This window comes from Gopherus flavomarginatus, chromosome 2 (genome assembly GCF_025201925.1).
Source record: "Gopherus flavomarginatus isolate rGopFla2 chromosome 2, rGopFla2.mat.asm, whole genome shotgun sequence".
NCBI classification, from domain to species: Eukaryota; Metazoa; Chordata; order Testudines; family Testudinidae; genus Gopherus; species Gopherus flavomarginatus.
The window spans coordinates 22,151,890-22,177,659 of NC_066618.1; the positions used below are offsets into that span (position 1 = coordinate 22,151,890).

Below are 25,770 nucleotides of genomic sequence, written 5' to 3' on the forward strand. Positions count from 1 at the left end.
TTCCTAATATGTAACCTAAATCTCTCATCCTCCAAATTGCACAGATTACTTCTTGGCTTGCACCCAGCAGACGTGAACAACTGATCACTGACCTCTTTATAACATTTTTTTATATATCTGAAGTCTTTAAGTTTGAAAATTTGTGCCACAATACACCTCATCCACATTCCTATTTCTCTGTTCCTCTTTGATCTCAACTTTATCTTTCTTAATTGAAGCAACCAGAACTGGACAGGGTTACAACTGTTACAATTTATGTTATGATTTTCTGTCCCTCTACTGATATGCATAAATATACTACTTGTTTTTATAACTGCATTTTGTTTGCTTATTGACTACTTTTGTAACTACATCACAGACAGCAGATATCTACATTAAGCAAATTGAAATAACTCCGCAAAAGTTCCCAGAGCCCAGTGTATGAGAGGTTTTTTAAACAGATTTTTTTATATAAAGCCTGTTTTTGCTAGTGTATATTATTCTGTTGCACTTATCCAAGATGAATTTCATCTGCCACTGCGCTCCTTAATCCCTCAATGTATTTAAAGCCACCTGGGATTTTTCTAAATCCACCCTAGTTCTCCCTAACAACCACCTCTTCCTCTCTGTTGACCTCTCTACATTTGGAAAAGCAGAAGTTCATGATGATTCATTGTCTCTTACACTCATCCAGATCTTAATCCAATGCAACACCGTGCCCCTTATTCTGCGACTAATTTTCCTTAATAGTCATTATGAAGAGCACCCCTTTCACCTCCTGTTGTATTTGAGATTAGTAGTACAATCTGCAGCTTTGCTTCAAAAACAGCTTCTCTCTGTGGAGGGCCTCCTATAGCTCATCAGGAGGGAGGCCCATTCGGATGGACCTTAGCAGACCTTTGGACTTGGACTTGGTCCTGCTGAAGAAGATTGTTCTGTAACAGTGAATCAGTGGCTGGAGCACAGAGGTAGGTGTAGGGTAAGGGGCTGGTAATAGCTGTAGCTGGAAGCCAGGGTAGGAGACAGGGCAGGAAAGTTAGGGAGGCAGCATTAGAAAATGTCAGTCGATTTGGGAAATTCAACTGGCATTTTTTTTGGAGATACATTAAGTGAGTGAGGAATAAGAGGAACTCTTCTTTCTACAAGCAGAAAAATTTGAAAAATGGCCCATCCTTGAGATCCTATGAGACTGGATGTGTGTGAATTTCAGAGTTTGTGGTGACAGTGGTTCTGTAGCTACAGGGAGGCAGAAAAATAATCAGATTCTCACAGAAACATTTTTTAAAAGGCAGTTTAAAAATGTTTCCTCTGCGAAAGCTACTACTACTAATTGTCATCTGCAAAGGCTGCTTGAATCTTGATTTATGTGAAAATCTCAATGCAACCTGAACTATGGAGTAGTTACTGATACCTCCATAATAAACTATGTCCATATTGAATCCAGCTCCCCTCCTTTTTGCATGCATCATAGATATATAGTGTGCATGTGCATCTGTGTGTATATCTGTGTGCACTTTGTGGGGTATCTAGTCATCCATCCAAGATAGTTATAAGGTCCCCATTACCGTAGTATCTCAGCACCTCATAGTTTGTAATGTATTTATCCTCACAACACCTCTGTAATGTAAAGGAGTAGCACGGTCCCCGTTTAAGAGATGTGGAACTGAGGTAGAGAGAGACTAAGGGCTGGTCTATACTAGAAAATTATGTCAGCTTAACTATGTCACTCAGGGGTGTGAAAAAATCCACACCCTTGAATGGCATACTTAAGCCAAGCTAACCTCCACTGTAGCCAGCACTAGGTCGATGGAAAAATTCTGTTAGGGGAGATGGATTACCTATGCAGACAGGAGAACCCTTACTATTGGCATAGATAATAGCATCTACTCTGACGCACTACAGCAGCACTGCTCTAGTTTTAAGTGTAGACATACCGTAAATCCAAGAGTTTAAAGTCACACAGGAAGTCTATGGTGGAACAGTGACTATTGGGTATGGTGATTTCAGTCAAGGTAATTCACAGTGTTGACATGAAATGAAATTTGAGCCTAAGCCAAGACAGTCCTGACAGAAAATGATTTTATCTTATCTTTCTCATTGGTGATGCTCCTATGCATAATCAGAGAATAGTCTGTGTTGAATTAAAAGAGAGAACATTTTTTCATCCAAAACACTTTTTAGCAAAAAATGCATATTCAGCTACATCAAAACATTCTGTGAATTCATTTCAGTTTCATCAAATTGTTCATGTAGAAATTCTGAAAAAGTAAAAAATGTTTAATGTCAACATTTTTTAAATGAAACTGAGATTTTTAAGTTAAAAAGGACTTTTTGAGTCAAACTAAATGTTTCACTGAACCAGAAATTATTTTTTTCAACTTTTGATTAATCAAAAATTTCATTTTTTATTTAACCTGAAACTATTCTCCCCTCACCCTCCAAATTCTTCAGACTTACCAGTGAACTCAAGTATCTGCTATTCACCCAGCTCTAGATGGAATGTCTGGACACACAAGCAACAGGTGCATGGTGCCATGACACTCCTTCCTCACCTTTCTTAGTTTAGGTTAGCCTTTCAGTAATGTCTCAATGTAGCTTTCTTTCACTTAATTTCCCATCTCTTAAAACACTCAGCTTGATACCCATAAAAAATCAAAGCAGGAATGTAATTCAGGTTAGTATTTTTAAGAGACCTTTATATGATTTGTACACCACTTTGGTTAAACTATGATACATTTTAATTTTTAGAGCAAAAAAGCCACATGACTCACATTTAGTCTGATTTGTGTAGGTGTGTGGTAACTGAGACATATCTGGGTATGGCTCTTCTATGAAAATCTTATGGGAACTGCCTAATATCACAACAATCCTAGAAGCAATGATTTAAAAAAAAACACTTCAACTTACTTCAGAGTGATAGCCATGTTAGTCTGTATCAGCAAAACGAACGGGTACTTGTGGCACCTTAGAGACTAACAAACGTATATGAGCATAAGCTTTCATGGGCTAAAATCCACTTCATCAGATGCATGCAGTGGAAAATACAGTAGGAAGATATATATACCCACAGAGAACATGAAAAAATGGGTGTTGCCATACCAACTCTAATGAGACTAATCAATTAAGGTGGGCTATTATCAGGAGAAAAAAATGTTTGTAGTGATATAGCTTATACTCAAATAAATCTGTTAGTCTCTAAGGTGCCACAAGTACTCCTCGTTCTTTTTACTTCAACTTACTGCATCTAGCTACAGTTTTCTCCATTCTTGTTTCCGCTCACACTTGATTAGGATATTGAACATTCTTAAACTTACTTCTGTTTCGACAATACAGCAAATTTCCACTTCGCACTTTTTCTGTTCCCTCCTTTCCCATCACCAGTAGGTGTGAAATTTAAACCTCTTAATTCAGACAGATTCAAGTCCAGACCAATTTATAACGCAGATGACACTTTGCAAAAATCAATTTCAGTGGTCAGACTATGAAGGTCAATGGAGATTACTATATCATGGAAAGGTAACAGTAATGCAGAAGTGGAGAAGGATAAGCTCTCCAGAGTTATTATGGAAATGCAACACCAAACCAGCCTGTACTTGTGGTATATTCATTTCAAACATATGCTAGTGCTATCTAATGTAATGGTATGGTTAACAAAAGAAAGGGGAGAAGGGAACCCACACGTTCATTTTGTCACTGGCAGAAACATGTTTTCTGGAACTGGGAATACCCTAAGCACAGTCATCCATCTCTTGCATAATTGTGGCATCTTCTATTTTAAGATTTAGATGACAAACTACCAAAATATTTCAGGGTGGATTTAAAACTGAATGATAGAGGTGGCAGAGGATTTTCCCTACTATAAAACATAATTATTTGACTAAAAATCTTGGAAACAGTTGTTCACTGAATACATGTAACTATTATATTATTATGCATATTTTAACACACTCTTCCACAGTGAATCTGGGTTTCAGTTACCATTACTGTGCTAGAGTGTGTCTTGCTTGTGATAGGGTGACAATTTAAGTGTTCACATAAAGAAAAACGGGGGAAAACAGTACGAAGTCCACCTGAAAAATGAACTTAATCACTATCATCCAAGGAAAGAATGAACTAAAGAAACATAAAAAAAATTCTCACCAGGTAAAACTTGAGAAGCTGTTGAATTACGCAAATGATGTTATTTTTAAGACTTAGTCCCTCATCTTCATAATGTTAACAAATTACACTCTGATTTCTCTGAATTAATTTCCTGAGGAGACACATTTATTTGGCTCAAAAGACTGGGATTGGAATACTATGCCTCATAACTGTAGATGGCTGGTTCTAGTCCAACAAAGATGAGTTGTGAAAATTTTACCCTCTAATGGCTGTTAAGTGGTCTCCTGTATATGAAATGAGTTGATTTCACTCCAGCTTTTAGTGTGTAGGTATCTACACCACAAAAGAAGGATCTGGCACTCAGCAGGGCCAGTGCAACCATTTAGGTGACTTAGGCGGTTGCCTAGGGCACTAGGATTTGGGGGCGCGCCATTTTCTTCAGCAGCGACCATGGCGGCCAGATCTTCGGCCACCCCGGTCGCCGCCGGCATTTAGGCGGAGGGAGCTGGGGCAGGGGAGCACGGGGAGGGCCGCCTGCAGTAAGTAAGGGGGGGTGGGGCGGCACACAGGGGAACTCCCTGCCCCAGCTCACCCCTGCCCCGCCTCCTCCCCAAGCACGCCGTGACTGCTTCACTTCTCCTGCCACCCAGGCTTGCGGCGCCTAAGCTGATTGGTGCTGCAAGCCTGGGAGATGGGAGAAGCGAAGCAGCGACAGTGTGCTCGGGGAGGAGGCAGGGCAGGGGTGAGCTGCTTCACTTCTCCTGCCTCCCAGGCTTGCGGCGCCAATCAGCTTAGGCGCCGCAAGCCTGGGAGGCAGGAGAAGTGAAGCAGCGATGGCTTGCTCGGGGTGCTTGTGCTCGTAGCAGGGGTAAGATGGGGCAGGGGGGGTGCCTCAGGGTGGAGGGTGGGGAGCTGCCGCGGGGCGGGGGTGCCTCAGGGCAGAGGGAGGGAGCTGCCATGGGGGGGGGAGGTGTGGTGGGGAGCGCAAGGTGGAAGTTTCGCCTCTGGGGCGAAACATCCTTGCACCGCCCTGGCACTCAGCAGAGACTCCAGAAACTGGACAGGCATAGAAACCAAACAACTCTCCTTCCCATAGTTAAGCCCTTCCAAGAGCAAATCTGCACTAGAGTTAGTCCTTCAGTAAGTGCAGAGATGCCACACTTCCTGTACACTCTAGATGCAGTCTTTGGTTTCTTGTGATACACTTCCTGCTGGGGCTGGAATAAAGAAGCATAGGATAGGGCAGTTGCAGGCTGCAGATACATGTGAAGGTGCTCTGTGACCATGGGGCCTATTTCCTATCCTCCTTTCGGTCACATCTCCAGGCAAAATTCCTCTGAGCTATGCCCACTGGCTCCCTGGACGCCTTCAAGGAGCAGTGGATGCCGTACGAGTTCTCTGCTCAGCGTTCTTCTCTGGATCCCTGCTTTTGACTCTGTGACCCTCACTCCTGTCCACGTCATTTCATTGGTTGTCTACCATATTTAATTGAGACCTGGGTCTGGCAGCTCCTCCTTTTAGGCTGGGGGGAGGGACCATTAGATGTGCATCACCAGAACCTCAATAGGTATACAGAGCAGTAGGAAGTTTATCATCTTATTGCTCTACATAGATTCTGTTAATAAAAAAGGGTTTGTCTTGACACCAGTCTACTCATGAGTAAGACAATACATGGTACCAGGACTGGAAGGCACAGCATGCTTGAAGACCCAGTGAGAAGTAACACTAAAATGGCTGCTGCAGCACTGTGTAGTTGCAAGCAATTCTCCACCATCCCTAAGAAACAGTGGAAATGCTGAATATGTCTGGAAAAAGTTCATACAGTAATTTGTACTTTATATGAAAGCCACAGGGGCAAATAACTGTAGGATGAGCAAAATATTGCCCGGCTCTTAACTGTGGCAAGCACAGAAGCTCTAGTTGTATATAATGCACTCCATACGGATAATGGTGGGGAAAGAGAAGAAAGAGTTACAGAAATAATGAACATAATAGAGGACATTGTGTCCCTAGAAAAATGTTACTTATGAGAGATATATGTTCAGGTTGAGAACATAGAATGAAAGGGAAACAACCAAGGAGATTGTCACAGACTTAAAACGAAAATTGTGTCCTGTGAATATGGACTAGTAAAAGACTAGCTCATTAGAGATCAGATTTTCCTGGGTGTATAAAAGTCCATGCACGGTTACTAAGGGAGCTGGAGCTGACGCTAGAAAGGGCAAGATGTATATGTTAAGCAGCAGAACAAACAGAAATACAAATAAAAAGCCTACACAAAGGCCAGAGAACATGGATGTCAGTACCATAGCTAAGACAGCAAGGGAAAAATTCACAGGAATTAAGTTGACCAAGTACAGAAACATAGAAAGCAGGAAATAGTGCCAGTGATAGGGTAACCAGTCTAAGTGTAGGAAATACCCAGCATTCAGGCAAATATGTGGAAACTACAATAAATCCAACTATTATGCAAAAATAAACAGAGGAAGCAGGGAAGTACATGTGTTAAGTGCAGAAAGGGATACCTCAGTTGAAGAGAAAGAGTTGTTCATAAGCAAAATAATGCAGGAGGCTGAAAACTCAAAAGATTGGCTGATTAAATGTGCCCAAATGGTACTTACATCACATAAAAGATAGATGTTGGAGCACAAGTAAAAGTAGTAACAGAAACTGAAAGAGACAGATGTAAGGAGTACCTAAAAGTGGAAGAGTAAAAAGTGTCTGCAAAATACTATAATAGAGGTACAATTCCAGTATTGGGAGAGTGCATACTGACACTTAAATACAAATGGAAAATGACAAAACAAGGGTTTGTAGTGGTATACAGAGGCAAGCAGCCAGACTTGGACCTATACACATGTGAGGTGCTTGGTCTTCTTAAGAGGATGTCTACCATAGAGAGACAGAAACACAAGATAAAACCAAATATGAAAGAATTAACAACATCATATGAAGATGTATTCACAGGAAATGGGTGCCTCCCACTAACATACAAAATATTGTTACGAGAAGATGCAGAACGGATGGTATCTGCCACACGAAATGTTCCACAAGCCTTAAGAAAGAGGCTAGAAGCGTTGCTGAAAAACATGATGGCAAACGGTATCATTTAGAGAATAAAAGAACCAAACAATGGGGATCACTGCTTAGTAAGATGGGGGACTATGGCCTGTGTATGGACCTTAAGGAGCTGAACAAAAACATAACAAGAGAACACTTCCACATGTCCACAAGAACCGACCTATTGTCCAAGGTGGTAGGAGCCAAATTTTGTATGCAAATCAGATGCATTAGCAGGCTTTTGACAGATTCTCTTTGGACACAGACCCCTAAGATCTGCATTTTTCAACATAATATTTGACAGATACTGCTTCCCAAGACTGCCTTTTGGAATATATTCAGCTCCAAAAGTATATCACTGCACAATGAGCCGGATGATAGCAGAAGGTGTGAAAGTGTACATTGATGTGTGACAGAGTGTACAAACCCCACCCTGGTGAAGAAAGGGTTAAGGAGTTGTTCTGGACACAGGAGGCCTTGTCCAACCACCCCTGCTGGGTTCACAGTGGTGGCAGAGCAAAAAACGGAGAAGCTCAGCTCAGTCTGGCCAGACAGAGCAGGAGAGCATTTGGGTGTTGCAGCCTCCTCCAGAGAAGCTGCTGAGGCTCCAAACTGCCGGGACTAGGCCTTACATGCAAGCCGACACAGGCCCTTCAGCCATGGAGGCTGATGACAGTGAGCTGCCGCTGATAGGAGAGACCGTCTGGAAAACGGCCTGAGAGAACTCCAAGGGGGATCCCAAGACAGACCAGTGGCACCAGTAGGGGAACTGAAGTTGGGGTAGGAAGTGTCCCAGGGAGCATGCATAAGGGTACCTGCCCCGTAGGCCGTACGTTTTGAATTATTGTTTCTGTGGGCACTGGGCTGCAACCCGGTGGAGCAGGGAGAGCCAAGTACCTCTACCTCCGGGCACTGACTCTTGCCATTGGGTAACACAGTCACTGACTCCAGCTGCTAGGCAAAGAAGCCATTGACTCTTGCCATTGAGCAACTGAGCCAACAGCTACAGCCATTAGGCAACATGGCCATTGCTTCTTGCCATTGGGAGACACAGCCATTGACTTCAGCCACTAGGCAAAGCAGTCACTGATTCTTGCCACTGGACTACAGAGTCCAGAATATCTTCACTAGGTGGTACTGCCAGCCTTAGGCTCAACGCCCCTCACCCCACCCCCACTGAACATCAGGAATGACTGAGGAGAGTACTGGAAATTGTGAGAATGTATAGCCTTAAACTGAATAAGGCCAAATCTCAATTTCAAACAATAGAAATAACATACTTGTGAGACAGACTGACCCCAAAGAGAATCTTTCCTGATGAATCAAAGATTTAAGCAATACTGAACATGCTGAAATCTGAACATAAAAAGGGAATTCAAGGGCTGCTAGTCATTTTGAATTATGTCAGCAAATTCATACCTAGCTATACAGCTCATACAACCCACCTAAGACATCACCTCCACAAGGTCACGGAATGGGCCTGGACACCAGAGCATAAAAGAGAGTTCAATGGACTTAAAGCACATTCTGACATCAGCTCCAGGGCTGCAATTTTTTGACCGACTTACAGATATCAAACTCTTCACACATGTCTCAAAAATAAGGCTGGGAGCCATATTAGTAAAGTGTCTTGTAACTGACTGGTTTCCAGTCTTGTATGCATATAGGGCTATGGCAGCCACACAGAAGATGTATATACAAATTAAAAATGAGACACTAGGCCTGGCATATAGATGTACAAGATGTCACTACTTTCTTTATCTTCAGTTTCAAAGCAGAAACTGATCACAATCCACTGATTGCATTACACAAACAGGGACTCGGAGAAGCACCTCCAAGGATACAGAATCTACTTTTGAAAATACAGACGTATGATGTGCCCCTGGAGTTCCAACATGAGTGCCACTTAGTCATGGCAGACACAAACTCAAGAGCGTATGCTCCATCTGACAATATACAGATCTGATGACCAGGAACAAGCAGTAAACATACATGTCAACATGATAAAATGTCATGTGCTGTATCTTCAGGCATATGGGATGAATTGGAGACAGAAAGAGTTAAAAAGAAATCCTTCTTTAATAACTCTGTGCTTTTTTGCCTAAAGTTTGCGGCTGACACAAAGCTGGGAGGTATTGTCAACACAGAGAAGGACCTGGATATCATACAGGAAGATCTCGATGACCTTGTAAACTAGAGTAATAGTAATAGGATGAAATGTAATAGTGAAAAGTGCAAGGTCATGCATTTAGGGATTAATAACAAGAATTTTTATTATAAGCTGGGGACGCATCAGTTGGAAGTAACAGAGGAGGAGAAGGACCTCTGAGTATTGGTCAATCATAGGATGACTATGAGCCGCCAATGTGACATGGCCGTGAAAAAAGCTAATGCGGTCTTGGGATGCATCAGGCAAGTTATTTCCAGTAGAGATAAGGAGGTGTTAGTACCGTTATACAAGGCACTGGTGAGACCTCATCTGGCATATTGTGTGCAGTTCTGGTCTCCCATGTTTAAGAAGGATGAATTCAAATTGGGACAGGTACAGAAAAGGACTACTAGGGTGATCCAAGGAATGGAAAACTTGTCTTATGAAAGGAGACTCAAAGAGCTTGGCTTGTTTAGCCTAATCAAAAGAAGGCTGAGGGGAGATATGATTGCTCTCTATAAATATAACAGAGGGATAAATACCAGGGAGGTAGAGGAATTATTTAAGCTCAGTACCAGTGTGGACACGAGAACAAATGGATATAAACGGGCCATCAGGATGTTTAGACTTGAAATTAGATGAAAGTTTCTAACCATCAGAAGAGTGAAGTTCTGGAACAGCCTTCCAAGGGGAGCAGTGGGGGCAAAAGACATATCTGGCTTCAAGACTAAGCTTGATAAGTTTATGGAGGGGATGGTATGATGGGACAGCCTAATTTTGGAAATTAATTGATCTTTGCCTACTAAGGGTAAATATGCCTAATGGCCTGTGATGGGATGTTAGATGGGGTGTGATCTGAGTTACTACAGAGAATTCTTTCCTGGGTGTCTGGCTGGTGAGTCTTGCCCACATGCTCAGGGTTTAGCTGAACGCCATATTTGGGGTCAGGAAGGAATTTTCCTCCAGGGCAGATTGGCAGAGGCCCTGGGGTTTTTTTGCCTTCCTCTGCAGCATGGGGTATAGGTCACTTACTGGAGGATTCTCTGTACCTTGAAGTCTTTAAACCACAATTTGAGGACTTCAGTAGCTCAGACACGGGTTAGGGGTTTGATACAGGAGTGGGTGGATGAGATTCTGTGGCCTATGTTGTGCAGGAGGTCAGACTAGACGATTATAATGCTCCCTTCTGACCTTAAAGTCTATGATTCTATGATCCCTGGACTGTAGGGACGTTGCTGACCTTGGATAACAAACTGGAGTGGGGTGGAGTGGAGGAAAAAGGGGAGCGGCATGTTAAAGAGAAACTTGTCTCTGGGGTGTTCACACCATAAGGTGGGATACCGAGAAAAAGGACACTTCCTAAGACACTGTGGGGTGGGTGTTTCACTTATTGGTTTTGTACTTTCAAGTCATTGTTGCAATGTTTTCCCAAATTAATGCTGGGTTCCCTTTCACTCTTATTAAGAGCTTTCTTTTGTTACACAGACTCAGTCATTGTGAGTGGGAATGCATTGGCTCTTAGTGGGGGCAAGTGGAGGTTTTCCAGTTTACTGGTGGGGGCTTTGTCTTGTTAAGAGGAACCTCTAGATATTGGACCCAGCATCACCTGGTAGAAGGGTTATATGCAGTATACATACCATTCACATATGTCTGATGATTACCTACTATCCTTCTGTAATAACTCTGTGCTTTTTTTGCCTCTAGGTTCTGGGGATGGGGTTGTGCTTTTTCAATATGGGAAGGGGATATCCATCATGGTGGTCTTCTGATGACGAATAGATGATATCTATTCTCAGAGTAATCTTGTGCAATCTCCCAGAATCATGGGGCAAATGACACCTAATGCCTGGCTTAATAATAAAGGCTGTGAAGCACACAGAATTATTAAAGCCAATCTGCAGAAGAGTTGAGATTTGAACTCATGGACCAGTATTTTAAAAAATGGGTGTTCAAAGTTAGCATACGTCCGAACTTGTACAAAGACTGATAATCCAAACTACTGAGCATACAGCATCTTGCAATCACTTAAACGGAAGTGGATGAGTTGAGCTGGATGGGAAACAATTTCTTTTGTAAATTTTTCGAGATTTCAGAATTTGTCCTGTTTTATATGAGTATGGAACTGAGACCCTTTGAAGTGTTTTGTGAAAAAAACAGAGCGAGAAAGACCACACCTCCCATTGCCAGAATAGCCATTAGCTCAGTGATTAGGGCACACTCCTGGGATGTATGAGACCTAGGTTCAAAGTCCTTACTCTCTCGTTTTCGCCAAATTATTGATTATTCTTGGATGGCTCTCTCATTTTGACCAGAAATCCCACTGGGCACCTAAGGAAAGTTTTGTCAAAACTGGTATGTTCTCATGAAAAGTTTTAATTTTGACAATCCAGCATTTTCTAATGGAAAACTATCTTGTTAAAAAAAAAATCCCAACCAGTCCTATTGCTGAATGCCTAAAAATGGCTGTAGGAGCCTATCTTTAGGCACTCATTAAAAAAAATGGTGGTCATTGTCTCCTAGTCCCCAACCCAATGCACACTCCCACAGGCTAAAAGATATGTAGCTTTCGTTCTCCTTCTCAGGGAACTGTATGTTAAAATGCACTTTATTTTGGCATTTTCCTTTTCTGTTAAGAAGAAATTTTCCATTTTTGAATAGAAGGGAAAAAGAGGGCTTTTAATGGCCCTCTCAAAGGCAAAATCCTTTTTTATCCTTAATTTTGGAGTCCCTATCCAAGCATCCATGTCATAATATGAGAATTTTTTATAATTATAGCATCAAACTTAAAAACATATAAAATAAAATAACTTCCTTTAACTTATTTTTCTTCTTGTAAATTTGTCTACAATTAGCAGAAAGAGTTACACTTCCAGGAAGGACAAATCCCATACAAAAAAAGCATTTACAGAAGTAGTTCCAATTTTTTTTAAAGGGGACAAACGGTAAATAAAGGAAATAACCCATTTTGATTGGTTTCTCACCATAATAAAGTGCTGAAGCAGCACCCAAAAGGATTTTCTAGACAATTGCCTACACAAACTGTCAATTTGTTCCTAAGATTAGCCCAGATGGATAGTACGGTTTGTATGGATTGTACTGCTCTAAGCATCTGAAAGGTCACTAGACGAAACAGCAGGAGTGACCTATTGTTCTTGCTAGTGACAACCAGGTTGCCATTATGACAAGTCTTTAAACTATCACAAATCTTTTCTTTAAGAATTACATGGAAATATTATCTCTGCTTTGTGGCACAATTAAAAGCTGTCATCTGAGGAGTTCAATGCCACAATCTTAAATATCTCCTTGGGTCACACTTGCAAAGCCAAAGAAGCCTGAGAATCTAATAGTGAATGAATCACCTCTGACATCTGTCAACTATACCACTGAGGGCAATCTTTTCAGTTGCATTTTGAGATCAGAATGTAAAAAAACTTAAGCTGACATCCCCAATGTATAAATACATAGGAGTTTTTTCATTTTTTGCCAGCTGACTACTGGTTTCAGCTGTAAAAATGAAGCTTCATTATTACAAAACAGTTTGGCTAATTAAAAAAACCTGACATATTAAGAATGTCAATGTATACTTTTACGTGGGAGAAGAAGAAAAAACTATATAATATAATATTCTAAACTTAGGCACTGTGTACAAATTATTACTGGGATAAATAAATTAAATCTTAATATTAGCTTTGTAACCATGAATGTCCTAACTGCAAAGTATTCAGGAAAGCTGCTGCATGTTGCACATTGCTTCAAAATGCAGACATATTAGAAATAGGCTTTAAATTTCAACCCTGCTCTTGAACCCTATTATATTATATATATATATTTTACCATTTTTAATGTTTAAATGTTTCAGAGTTCAATGGAAACTTTAAAAGAAAAATAAAACAAGCATGCATACAAAGGATAATGGGTAAAATGTAAAATAGATTTTCTGAACTTGTATGGGACCCAATCATTTTTCCACTTGTAGTACAGATAAGCAGGTAGATTAAATATTTTTTTAGCTATAGTGCCAATGTCTCCCTCTAGGTATGAATATATGCCAACCTAACACATACTTACGGCGATATCCCATTGTAGAGGATATTGTTACATTTTCAAAACATGGCAATGGTGTTTGTTACTAGTAGTTCATTACAATCATTCCAAGATTTATACTGCGAGAACTTACTACAATAGCAAAGGTACTAAAGACATGAAAAGATGACAGTTGTTGAAATGTATAATTTTTTTAATGTATCACCACTTCCAGGCAGAAATAGTTACCAACCACTCCCTACCTGCCTAACCCCCAAAAGCAAAAAATCGAATGCACCAAAATTCAAGAAAAACAACTCTGTTCAAACCCTTAGGGAAACTGTCCTTGTGCTTCTCTGTCACATACTGTCCAATTGCTATCTAGGGCCCTATCTACACTAGGAAAATAACAGATTGCTGGCAGTGGTTGTCAGCAATGGGTCCCCTCCCAGCCCTTCCTCAGCTGTTGTAGACAATGGTTTAACTGCTCATATGGAGGGGATAAACCCATTTTCAGCATCATTACAGATGTCTCAGTCATACTTTCTGTAATGGTGCTGAACATAGATTTGTCCCCTATACCCTAGAAGTTAATCATTTTCAACACCACTTGAGGGAGGCCACTAACAAACTTTTTAGTCAAGAAATAAGTAAAACAAGAAAAGTCTAAACTTTAAACTTCTAAATGTTTTTCTCCTCTTTAAAGCACTGTGTTTCACATCGGGAAAAAAAAAGTGCTGTCTTTTTGAAGTATAGTATTAAATGTCAAATTCATTAGTTACATGACCTGAAATCATTAGGTCTTTCATTCTCAGCTAGCTTTGTACATGATGTTTGGATTGTGCTATTTTCAGATCAAAATGGAACCACAGAGGAAATATTGTGCTTTGTTACTGTGTATCATTTTTCTGAAGAATGACTCAGGCATTGATATTTAGACTACTTTGAAGTCAAATATTTAAAGCACACATCCTTAACCATAAATACACTGACTGACATATTGTGCAGATCATGCGGACATCAGAGGACCAAGTGAAAAGTAAGCAAACGGCCTACATATTGTATATCTTCTACACAGACAGAATGGCAGCTCTACTCTCTTATATTTCCATCAAAGGACTGAGCTGGCTGCCAACAAAGTGCTTCTGATGTGTCAAAAAGTGGCACAGTAAATAGCATCTTCCTCTTTTACATTCATAGTTCATCAGTTACAACCAGTCTACATTTCCCCATTTTAAAAAATGCAATTCAAGTTTGCTACTACACTTACTCTTTCTCTGTCACAATATAGCCATATTCCTTCTCCTCAGAAGACTTCACTTCTAGCTGTAGGCCTTCTCCCGTCTTTTTTTGAGGTTCTTCATAGGCACTTTCATCCCGCATCAAAGAATTCTTAATCCAGTAGTGGATCTTAGTCAGCTCTTTAGTGTCAGGTTCAGATTCAGTTTTCTTCTCAGCTGCCAGTTCCCTTGAGAAAGTCTCACTCTTTACATTTTCAACACCAACCTTTATTTCTTCTTCTGAGGAAGAAGAAGAATCTGAGTCTTCTGATTTTTTGGTTTCAGTCTTAAAGGAGTCTTCAGAAGTAGGCTTATTTGGCAGATTTTCTGTTAATGCGTTCTCATTTGAGAAGTCCATTCGTTTTACACCCAAATTGTTCTCCTGTATTAAAAGAACAGAGCTCTTTGTAACATTAAACAGATGGAGGTATGGGTCTACTTATCACATACAATGCCTGGACCCAATCCTGCAAACCCTTACTCATGTAATTGGGACTACTCATGCAAATAAGTGTATGCAGGATTTGTTTATATGAAGAAAGAGTATATGTAAATATATTTACATCATGAAAATAAAACTATAGCACAATATGAAAAGAATCCTGAAAGCTTCCACTATATTGTGAGAGGGTCTATATTGTTACAAGATTTATATGCAAGGTCAGACTCAAGTGTTAACTTAACTATAGGACTTACACTGTTTCAAAATGAAACGTCTCTTTTCAGCTTGACAACCTTTGTTCTCTGAGACATCTTAGAATAGAATTGGGAGAATATGGCAAAAAAAGATTTCAGAAATATTTGTTTGAAAACAAAATCTCAAATTCAATATACGGTAGTATTTATAGTCCCTTATGTTTGTGTTTTGTGAAAATTGATGAGAGTAAAATTTTATCCTCAAGAAAATGAGAAATGATGCAAATTACTTTTACAAATATGTATTTGCATGAGCGTCGGTACTGAAAATATCTGCAAAGCTTTTTAGGAGATAGCACATCAGGAGCAGAAATAATACCATGTGACTTAGGTGTTCAATTACTCTGCATGAATAGTGAATTGTCTCTAGTAAATTGCTGTGGTAAGTAGTTTATGAGCAACCCATACGCTGTGATTTGATCATAAAATTGATGTGTCTAATGAAGTCAAATAAGGAACCAGTTCGTAAAATCAAGGCATATTAATGGAAAACTCACAGAGGGGGCTACGTTCATTAAATCATTTTTTTCTATATCTAGGGCTATCTCAGAGAGTGGTGCCTGGTTACTTATGAACCCCATGTAAAGTTCTCTTGCTGTATTCCATTCTGTCACCTCTCCTATTCAAAGTGTTGCTGAAAGATCTATGTGTGGAATACCCCATTGGTGAAACAGCAAGTGCAGCACTTTTGTGTGGATGGTTGAAATTCCAGCTGAACTGGTCCACTAGTGTATTCTTCTTGCCTGGTATATGGACAGCTGTTGGTGAGACCTGGTTATAAACACACCATGGATGGCTTCTTGACAAACTAAGGTAGATCTAGCTACAACCTGACAGTTGACATAGTACATCACATAGAATTTCTCACTTTGGTTTGCCAAAACTCTTCTCTGAGTTAATTTTTCTCCATCCAACCCAGAAAAAGAATCAATGGTACTCAAAAGGACTAGTGAATGAATTAAGTGCCCAAGTTCTGAGCCAAGGCTCACAAAAATATCCTCAAATTTGCTGCTTAGCTGAGGACTCAAGTCTAGTGTCACAGTTTGGGGTCAATTTGTCTTTGTTCTGGTTTTTCTGTCCAGAAGAGGATGAGTGATGAAAATCTCTCCTCTCATGTTCATTGGTTTGAGCAGATTTTATCCCCACATGGGGAGGTGAAAGGATGATGATACAGAGACCCAATTAATGGAAGTCAATTTTGAATCCTTGAGATTTAAGGTCGCATCAGTTTTCCTACTAAAAAGTTTCCTCAGAGAAAGCCTCTTTAATCATATTCCATCTCAACAGGAGATGTCACCTGAGTCACTATTGCTAGCATTCCCCAGATTTGAGATTCGAAGGACTGGTAAAAGGATATTTTCAGTGAGATTCCTCAGTGCTTGAATTCAATTCCTGTGGGAGCCTGAGTTTGTCTGAATTCAGGACTTTTTCCCAAGCTTTTGTTTGAGAGGATGCTAAATTGGGATATTTTTCTTCTGGTTCTCAGTTTAGTTAAATTTTAATTAAATGTCTATTCAATTTATGTACATTCATGTATAAATCAGAGTAGGTACATTTTGTAAATAAATAAGAATTATATCCATTTGAATGTTTTATTTTTTAGGGATGAGGCATTATGCCTCAACATAAAACTATAGAGAAATAATTATTGACATGATAGTGTGGAATATTTGGTTTAACAAACTTTACTTTACCTTTTTATCAGCTCTGGCATCTTCTTCATGTCCTCTATTATCTGTAGGACATGAACAGGGTATATATGTGGTTATAAAATACAGAACTTTGTTTTTAAAACAAAGACTACTCATGGGCTGCTCTACGTTTTAATGATAGCGTCTTTACTAGAGATCAAACATTACGATGTTCTAGTTGAAAGGATAAAATAAAAAGGGTAGTTCAGTTTTGTTCTTTTAGCTGCATTTGGACAGCAAACTAATGCAATGTTAATAGAAACAGTACAATTAGAGTCAAATTAGCAGCGTATTATGCTAACTAATGCAGTGGTATTGCTTATTATTTTACCACTGTTTACCAATGCCCAAGAAATATAATCAATAAAATGACTCCATATAGCAGCAGTATCATAATTATATACATAAACAAACAGCAGCAACATATTCATTGTGCACGCGCTTTTTGGTTGATAGATGCTGATACGACTATGTTATTATGAAGGAACCAAAAAAACTTATTTCTGTACATGCCGCAGAGACTTCGGAAATGAATCACATACTGCAGTTAAATTATAGTCATTCTTTGCAATCACATCACTGTCTGAAGTCAGTGGTTCTTCTTAGACAAAAAGAATAAAAATTGTATCTCAGTAATTTGTCCCAGTGTGACTTAGGACAAATCCATAGGACTGTTTCATTTTACACCAGACACAGTAGTGATCATAACAAATCATAATTTCCTTAAATCCATATTAGTAGGCATTTGGGCTATACTTCTACTGTCAAGAGTCTTGTTCCCATTAATAAACAAACAAACAAATAAAAGATAGTAACTTAAAAGTCAACATTTGCCACAAAATACCACACAATGGTAGTATCTGAGATACTGCAGCATTTTCTACCATACAGGAGAAACTGTAATATATCATATCCTTCTGCATAGTAAATGTAGAGTTTTTAATGGCAACCACAGTAGGTGGATTACTGATTACTGGACCACCAAAAATCTGTGCTCAAACACAAGCAAATAAGTATAATGAATCTCCTTAGTTTCCTGAACAGAAAGAGGAAGAAGTTGCTTGTATATATTTGCTTGCCTGAGACTTTTGTCTACATGCATTTATGGTACACAACAAAATGATTACTTGTCAAGCAAAATAGGGTAATTTTTTTGCTTTATCATTTATATATTTAAAATTATGTTTAAGACTCTTGGAATAAAAAGAATGCTTTTTATTATCATTTTGTTTAAACATCTCATTCTTAAGAATGAGACAATAGGCCTAATAACATAGAACAATTTACTTTTTATCCTGTTTATGGAGCTTGAAGATCCAGAGCTCACAAATAGTCACTTTTCCCTTGAATACATGTCTGCTTTGTAAAAAGCAAATTTGAAGACTGAAACCTTCCTGACCTCTAGCAAAAAATACAAAAACTCTGCCTCCCTGTCTTCTTTAAAAATCAATGAATAAGAGAGAGAGGTCGAGACCACACTACTGCAGTTAAAATAAAGAGGAAAATGACTATAAATTGCTTTTTGTCATGTTTATCTTTTTGGTCTAGTACCTTGCATGTTAACAATGGCATCCATTAATCCAGTCTCATAATCTACTCCTCTTTGTGCATCCACTTCCTTGACTTCTGCTTTTGGTCTCTCTCCTTCAAACTTTCCAGCTCCATTTTGCTTTTCTTCTGCCACATCAACAACTTGAATGGCGTCAGCAATAATATCGGCCATCTCGTCAAGCTCCAGTGGGCTAAGATTATCCATGTTCACCTTGTTTTTCTTCAGGTCTTTCAGTATATCCTGAATAAATGTTTCTGAGTCAAAAAAAAATCACCAACATGATCACTGGATTTATTTTTATGCAAGAGAGAAACATTGTGCAAGTGCTATATGTTTATATATTTTCAGGAAAATGTAAGACATCCTTTCCACTTATGGAAACATTATAATAGCACACCAAAAGGCTGAATTTGGTGAGCCCCATCTTAGTCTGTTGACAGATGACTGCATTGCATAGGAGGTGCACTTTGTTTCAGAAAGCAGGCTTTCAGTTCCTGGTGCATGACCAGCTTGACACATGTTGAAGGATAGAAGTCAGTATGGCTTAGTTAGCTGCACTCACGTCTCTAGGACAAAATTGTTGCTGTTTTTCTTTGCACCAAGAATCATCACACTTTTCCAATCTAAGCTGATTTAATGTGACCATAAGTGACTTGACAATAGTAGTCAATTAAGATAAATTTTAAGGTAGGTTGATGGTTATTTATTTGATTCATTAAAATAGCACAGGCATGATGACTCCTATTACATATAGGGAATATTGTGTCAGATGGTGTATGATTCAGCTCTATCCACCATTCTATGAATCAATTGTTGAACCACATTTTATAATACAAGTCTTGTCTAGTCAATAAATGGTATGGGTATAATTACTTAAGTAAGAGATAGCTAAGGATAAGAATTTTGGATAAACACACTTTATGGTGTGATTATTTATTTATATATTTGTTAATTTTTTAAATATGGGAAGTAGCTAAAACATTATTCAAATTTTTGGAGCGGGAAAATCTGATATCTTATCCTTTCATCAAAAAGCTCTTATCCATCCACAAGTGTTTTATACCATAATATGAAATTGACACATTTTCTAGACCATATTCAGCAAGAAGAAACAATAAGTCTTGTCAAATGAGAATTCTATCTAAATGCTGCTTTGACTTGTCAGCCATTGACAGAATAGAGGAAAATATTTTTATCAATTACATTGAGGAAAGCAAACGGAAGATGACATTTCAGGCAGCAGGAGACAAGGGAGATGGATTAGATTTTTTAGTTCTGTATTTACAAAGGAGGACAAACACCATGCTTTAGGAAGTGTTACCACATAGAATTTCAAGGACAATGGAGGTTAGAGATGAGTTAAACTAGAAGGATACATTTGGACATCCGCAAAAACGAAGCAATGGGCATCCGGAGAAAGAGCTTTTATCTGAATGTCCACTTACACTTCATTGCCACTGGGCTGAGGACTCTGCAGACCTTCTCCAAATCTCCCTTGGAGATGCCTCACTTAATTAAAGGTTTCCTATAGTCTCAGAAACTATTTTTCAGCCATGTGATCTCTTTTGTGCTGATCAGTACTGACTGCTAATTCACCAGTTTACCTGAAGAAGAGCTCCATGTAAGCTTGTCTCTTTCACCAACAAAAATTCATCCAATAAAAGATAATACCTCAGCCATGCTGTCTCACTAATTCACTATACAGTTTGCTTTTGTGTCTCTGTGTCTCTGTCTCCCTCTGTTTGCAAAACAGGCATTTTTAGGTCTGTCGTATCAGGTAGGAAAAACAACAACATGGAAACACTGATATCTCAAAAAAGGGTTATAAATTGCTTTTAAAGGTTGTGTTGAAAAGTATATTCTATACCTCCAAACAAGATTAAAGCAGCCCACTGAGGTGGCTAGTGTGTATGCCTTGCACTAATGGAAGAACCTGTGCAGTAAGTAAAGGGGGTAGAATTGCGACCTACATTTGAAGAGTGCTGCATAATATTGTACAACTGTTACAAATGTTTGGCTTATACATAGTTTACTACTGGCATCCACTCACCATCAAGAAATGAATACCCAATATTATCAAAAACCAATACAAAAAATGATTAAATGCCTTTCTTCAACTGGGTATTCTAAAAGAACAGATGAATCTAGGTTTCTTTGCATGGGCATGCAGAAATCAAAAAAACTTTAGTTAAACTTAGCCAGGATGAGTCCCAGAAGCTTTCTGCAAGATTAGAAGCTCAACAGTTAGCTCAGAAGATGAGCCATTAAAAAAAACAAAACTAAAGATGGTAATGTGGGACACGATATTGCACAGATTTAATAGTAGCAGCAAATCAATGCAATTGCCATATGTCAGTTTAGGCATCACTTCTGAGTTGTGCATTGTTTGTATAGCTAGATGAAAATGATCAGGAACAACATCTGAAATGATGAAGAGGAAGCAAATAAACCAAATAGGGAAAAATAGACTAAATGTCAGTTGCAATACAAAACCAAAAAAGCTTTTCAAGTATGTTGACATATACATACATGGCACAAAACCAGTATGTTTGAAACACTATGCATGATTGCATGACATAAGTGAACCTATAAAAAGAACAATGGAAACCTACAATAAAATCAATGACTGTTTTCCAGTGACCATGAATTCATGTGTAATCTCTGTACTATCAAGATTTTGAAGGTTTTCATGACCATTTTATGCATTTTCTGCACCTTCCCCCAAAGAGAAAAGTGAAATTTACGAATTGCCATCAACTCTTTCTATCATGTAGATTACACTAAGAATCTACTTTTGCCTTTCTAGCACACACGTAAATGCTGAACGTTTATTTTCAGCGCTCAAAAGAGTTAAAAGCCGCCTCCACAGTACAATGAGCAAACTCGACTCAGGGACTTTGGACCTCCTAGACATTAAAAGTCATTGTACCAAAAAATTAGACTTAGGGTAAAATTTTCAAAAATGTCTCAGAAGCCTAAGTCTCATTTTAAAAAATGATTTAGGTACTTAGACGCTCCAGTCTCACTGAAAGTAAACATGATGTAGGCTCCTAAATCCTAGCAAAAAGTGTGTAAGGTTTATTTCATTGAACAAAAATTAGTATAAAGTATGTTTATTTAATTAAGAAAAATAACATAAGTCAGGTAGAGGACAGTGGTAATATCATGTGGCTTAAGTTCTTGCTGTAAACCAAGGAAGTCAGGGGGGTTTCCAAGTTCAAACTGGTGCTGGGCCCCAGGAGACTTTAATCTCTGTCTGTCCAGGATTAGGTTCTACTCCAGACAGGTCCTGACCAACCATGACATTCAGATCCAGACCCAAAAGTTAAGATCTAGGGTTTTGGTTCAGGCCACAGCTAATTAAAAATGTTATAGGAATATAATATTCTTGTATTTTTCTAAAGCGCAGTTTAATGTCCTCACATCAGAACCAGCTGCCAAATCAGTAACTTAATTACTGAACAACAAATTGCCAACATAATCTTGTCATTTCAATTTCACTTTACTTTTTCCAAGCTCTCTTCTTTTCTTTGTGTCTATTATCTAGCAAAGTCTTATCTCCACAGTCCACTTCCATAGATTCATAGCTGATAACAATGCACAGTCTCAACCACAAAATGGAAATAAAGGCAAGAGAAATCACACAAGAGAATATGAATGGCCACAGGCCCTGCTCCAGACTCCACTAACAGGCTCTCTGCAGGTCCTTCTGGTTCATTGAATAAACCAGAGTAAGAGAAGCTTCCTGCCTCCCTCTGACGCCGCTATTCCCCATCTAGCCAATGTCACCAGGAAACTGTTCATTAAAAAGAACAACGCCTGAAAAACAGCATCATGTCAGCGCTGACTTCGAACTTGACAAATGCTAGGCATTACAGTATTGTATGCTACCATTATTGAACAACCACTGTCCTACCTATTAAAAAACCAGAAGAGTTGCAGAGCAGAGCCAATGCTGAGGAATTTGAGGAATGTGATGGGTTAAGTATGCCAGAAGGAGCACCAGCAGAGGTCTGTCCAGACAGTCAATGCAAGCTGGTGAAAATGAGTTGCTCTGTGAAAAGGTCTGGGGAGAAAGCTTGTGTATCTACCTGGGACTAATAAATATGCCGTTAAGTGTTTTTGTTCATTTTAAACATGGATGTTTTCCCCACTTGTGCTGGCACACAGCCTCTTTGAAATACAATAAGGGGAATTTCTAGACATCTGTGTTGGGTCCCCTATTTATTGAAACCCTTTTGGGAATTTCAGTTAGTCCTTATGAATTTCCTAAAACAAGGAAAAAGAGGGCAAGCAGTTAGTGGATATTGTAATACAGATGGTAGCATATGTACGTGTGTGCACATGCATAAACTTCTGGGTGCCCATATCACTCTTCCTCTCCCCAATACTGGGTAGAATCAGAAGTGACTCCAGTGGCTCCGTTCTGTAGCTAACTGCTCAGACAAAATGTGCTCTGGGCCCCCTCCTGTCAGAAGTGGTGGTCTCCTGGAGAGGGAGCTGCATACATCCTCCAGGTCTGACAGAGAAGGGCTGAAGCCACCTCACTCCTCTTTGATCACAGCTCTCCTGCAGAGGAGGGAGCTTAACCTATGTGTCAGATGGACTTGGCTCCATTGCCAAGAGCAGGAAAATAAGTCAGCTGGATTTGTGCATGGCAGCCCGTTAGCAAGACCCATGTCTAAATGCATCTCCCCTCCATCAAAATACGCCTCAGCTTCTTCTGGCACTGTAATGTACGGTTTCCCTACACGAGCTCACAACTTGGAGAAGTCTGCACACACTCAGTAGCAAAAAGGGCACATTGTGGCATGATGCTGCACTCAGGGCCGGCTCTGGGCACCAGCAAAACAAGCAGGTGCTTGGGGCGGCACATTTCCAAGGGGCATCAATTTCGCCACTCTTTTTTTTTTTAACTCACTTCCTCTCCTCTCACAACCCTGCAGAAGCGGAGCCAGGGAGCAGCTGGGGATCCAGCATGGGAGCTGGGAACCCATGGGACCCTGGGAGCTGTAGTTCCTTGCCTAGCTCCCTGCCTATAGAGCCAGCCCTGGAGCAGGGAAAGAACTACATTTCCCAGCAATCCCTTGGCTGCTATCAACAGAAAAGGAAGGGGTAGAGAGTGAGGTAGCTGAGCCATGCTGCGAGTCAAAAGGGATGGCACTGTGAATGGGGAACAAGTGTGCCCAAGGAGTAGAAGGCTTTCCCCCAGATGTCCCCTTTAGAAGACTTCCCCAGACTGCATTAGGGATACTGGTGTGACCTCACGTTGCAGCCCACAAAGAAGAAATTGGGTGGACTAAATGGACAATGCCCCTCTCTATCTGAAACCTAGCAAGGGAGGTACGTGGATCCCACTAGAATTTAAAATGAAAAGTAAGGGAAGGGAGGCTCTGCTAGGGGATTTCGGCAGCTTTAGATACAGTACCAGGCACGTAGGAGGACTTCCATGTCTGAGCCATGGAAGCAGAAATTGACTTTTCCTTTCCAGATTTAGCTAATATTCAGAAAGGGAGTCTAGCACCTGCCTTTCAGATTTGAACACCCTCAAAATTCAGGAGCGCTCAAGCTCAATTTGGACAGCTGTTACTTCATTTCTCCCAAATCAAATATACTGATCCACCGTAACTTGCTAAAGAAAAAGTAGGATAAGAAATGAAGAAGAAAGAAATGCTTCCCAGTGGTATTTAGGACTGGAATTGCTATTCTGAACAGCTATTGCCCTTTTTAAAAAAAAAAAGTTTTATTTGTTTAAAAGGAAGACAGTAATATTGTCTTGGCAAATTCCCCATGGAAACAAAGAGTAGAACAAAAGAATAATAAAGGCATCTCAATGTTTCCTCATTTATGGAGGACAGTCTTATAATATGCATTCCGATATCCTCCAATCACACAAGCTGAAAAATGTTCCACTTTTCTGTAACCATATGGGAACCAATCCTGTCTGTGCTCTGTGCACATCCAAAATTCATGCTGAATGACCCGCCCTGGGAGTGAGTTACCAGTGACCATGGGCTGGAACAGCAGGAGGGTGCAGGTTGGGGGGAGAACCCAGGGCTGGGGCGGCAGGGAAGTGCAGGTGGGGGGAGGGCACTAGTGGGGGGGAAAGGAGAGAGCCCAGAGCTGGGGCGGCAGGGAGTGCGGGCAGTGGGGGGAGCCCAGGGCTGGGGCAGCAGGGGAGTGTGAGGGGGAGCCCAGGGCTGGGGTGGGGGGCAGCCAAAAATTTTTTTGCTTGGGGCGGCAAAAAACCTAGAGCCGGCCCTGGCCGCACTTTGTAACTTTCCTTTGCTTGCTGGTGGGTGGATGTTAGAAGACTCATGGCTGTGCCCAGATATATACAGCACGGGCTCCGTACCTATGATAATCAAAAGACTACCAGCACACAGTTTGATAAAGGCCCTGACACAAGTATTTATTATCAAGCCTGGTCTACACTAGGCTGTTAAACCGATTTTAACAGCGTTAAATCGATTTAACGCTGCACCCATCCACACTACACTGCTCTTTATATCGATTTAAAGGGCTCTTTAAATCGATTTCTGTACTCCTACAAAACGAGAGGAGTAACGCTAAAATCGATATTACTATATCGGATTAGGGTTAGTGTGGACGCAAATCGACATTATTGGCCTCATTATTTTACAGTAGCTACCCACAGTGCACTGCTCCAGAAATCGATGCTAGCCTCGGACCATGGATGCACACCACCGAATTAATGTGCCTAGTGTGGACGCGCACAATCGACTTTATAATATCTGTTTTATAAAATCGGTTTAAGCTAATTCAAATTTATCCTGTAGTGTAGACATAGCCCCAGTCACTAACGTCAGTAGCGGTCTCAGGCAGTTTAGCAACATCATATGCCTGCTGCCTCAACTGTCCATGAGCTGAAGAGAGAATTAAGGATTGAAGCTAACAGCCTCAGGTCTGGCCAGCCGTCTGCACACAATCCCCTTTTTAGTACATGACCAGGGCTGGTGCAAGGAAGTTTTGTGCCCTAGTCAATTGGACTTTGTCTCCAAAGCCAAAGCCCTCTCAGATCACACCACGCCCGGGCAAACCTGTTAGTTAGGAGTGGTTTAAGAACATGCCCAGGCCTTTTTCTGTGCATGAGTGTCTCCCTCTCGCTCCCTAGTTAATCTTCTCTTGTTTCCCACCGACTCTCACTGATGATCTGCTCAAGCCATTCTTTGTTGTTCTGCCAGACATATTCTCTCCCTTCTCGACTTCTGAAACATG

General features: G+C 40.2%; 1 protein-coding gene across 3 annotated transcripts in view; it reads right to left on the reverse strand.

Moving 5' to 3' along the window:
• PTPRN2 (protein tyrosine phosphatase receptor type N2) overlaps window positions 1-25,770 on the reverse strand; it is a 1,080,816-nt gene that overhangs the window by 613,003 nt on the left and 442,043 nt on the right. For all 3 annotated transcript variants that reach the window (XM_050942222.1, XM_050942220.1, XM_050942221.1), the window contains exons 7-9: window positions 18,531-18,785; window positions 16,983-17,023; window positions 14,583-14,974 (exon numbers count right to left, since the gene is read on the reverse strand). In XM_050942222.1, coding sequence (XP_050798179.1) covers window positions 14,583-14,974; window positions 16,983-17,023; window positions 18,531-18,785 — 688 coding nt within the window. The remainder of the gene's footprint in view (window positions 1-14,582; window positions 14,975-16,982; window positions 17,024-18,530; window positions 18,786-25,770) is intronic.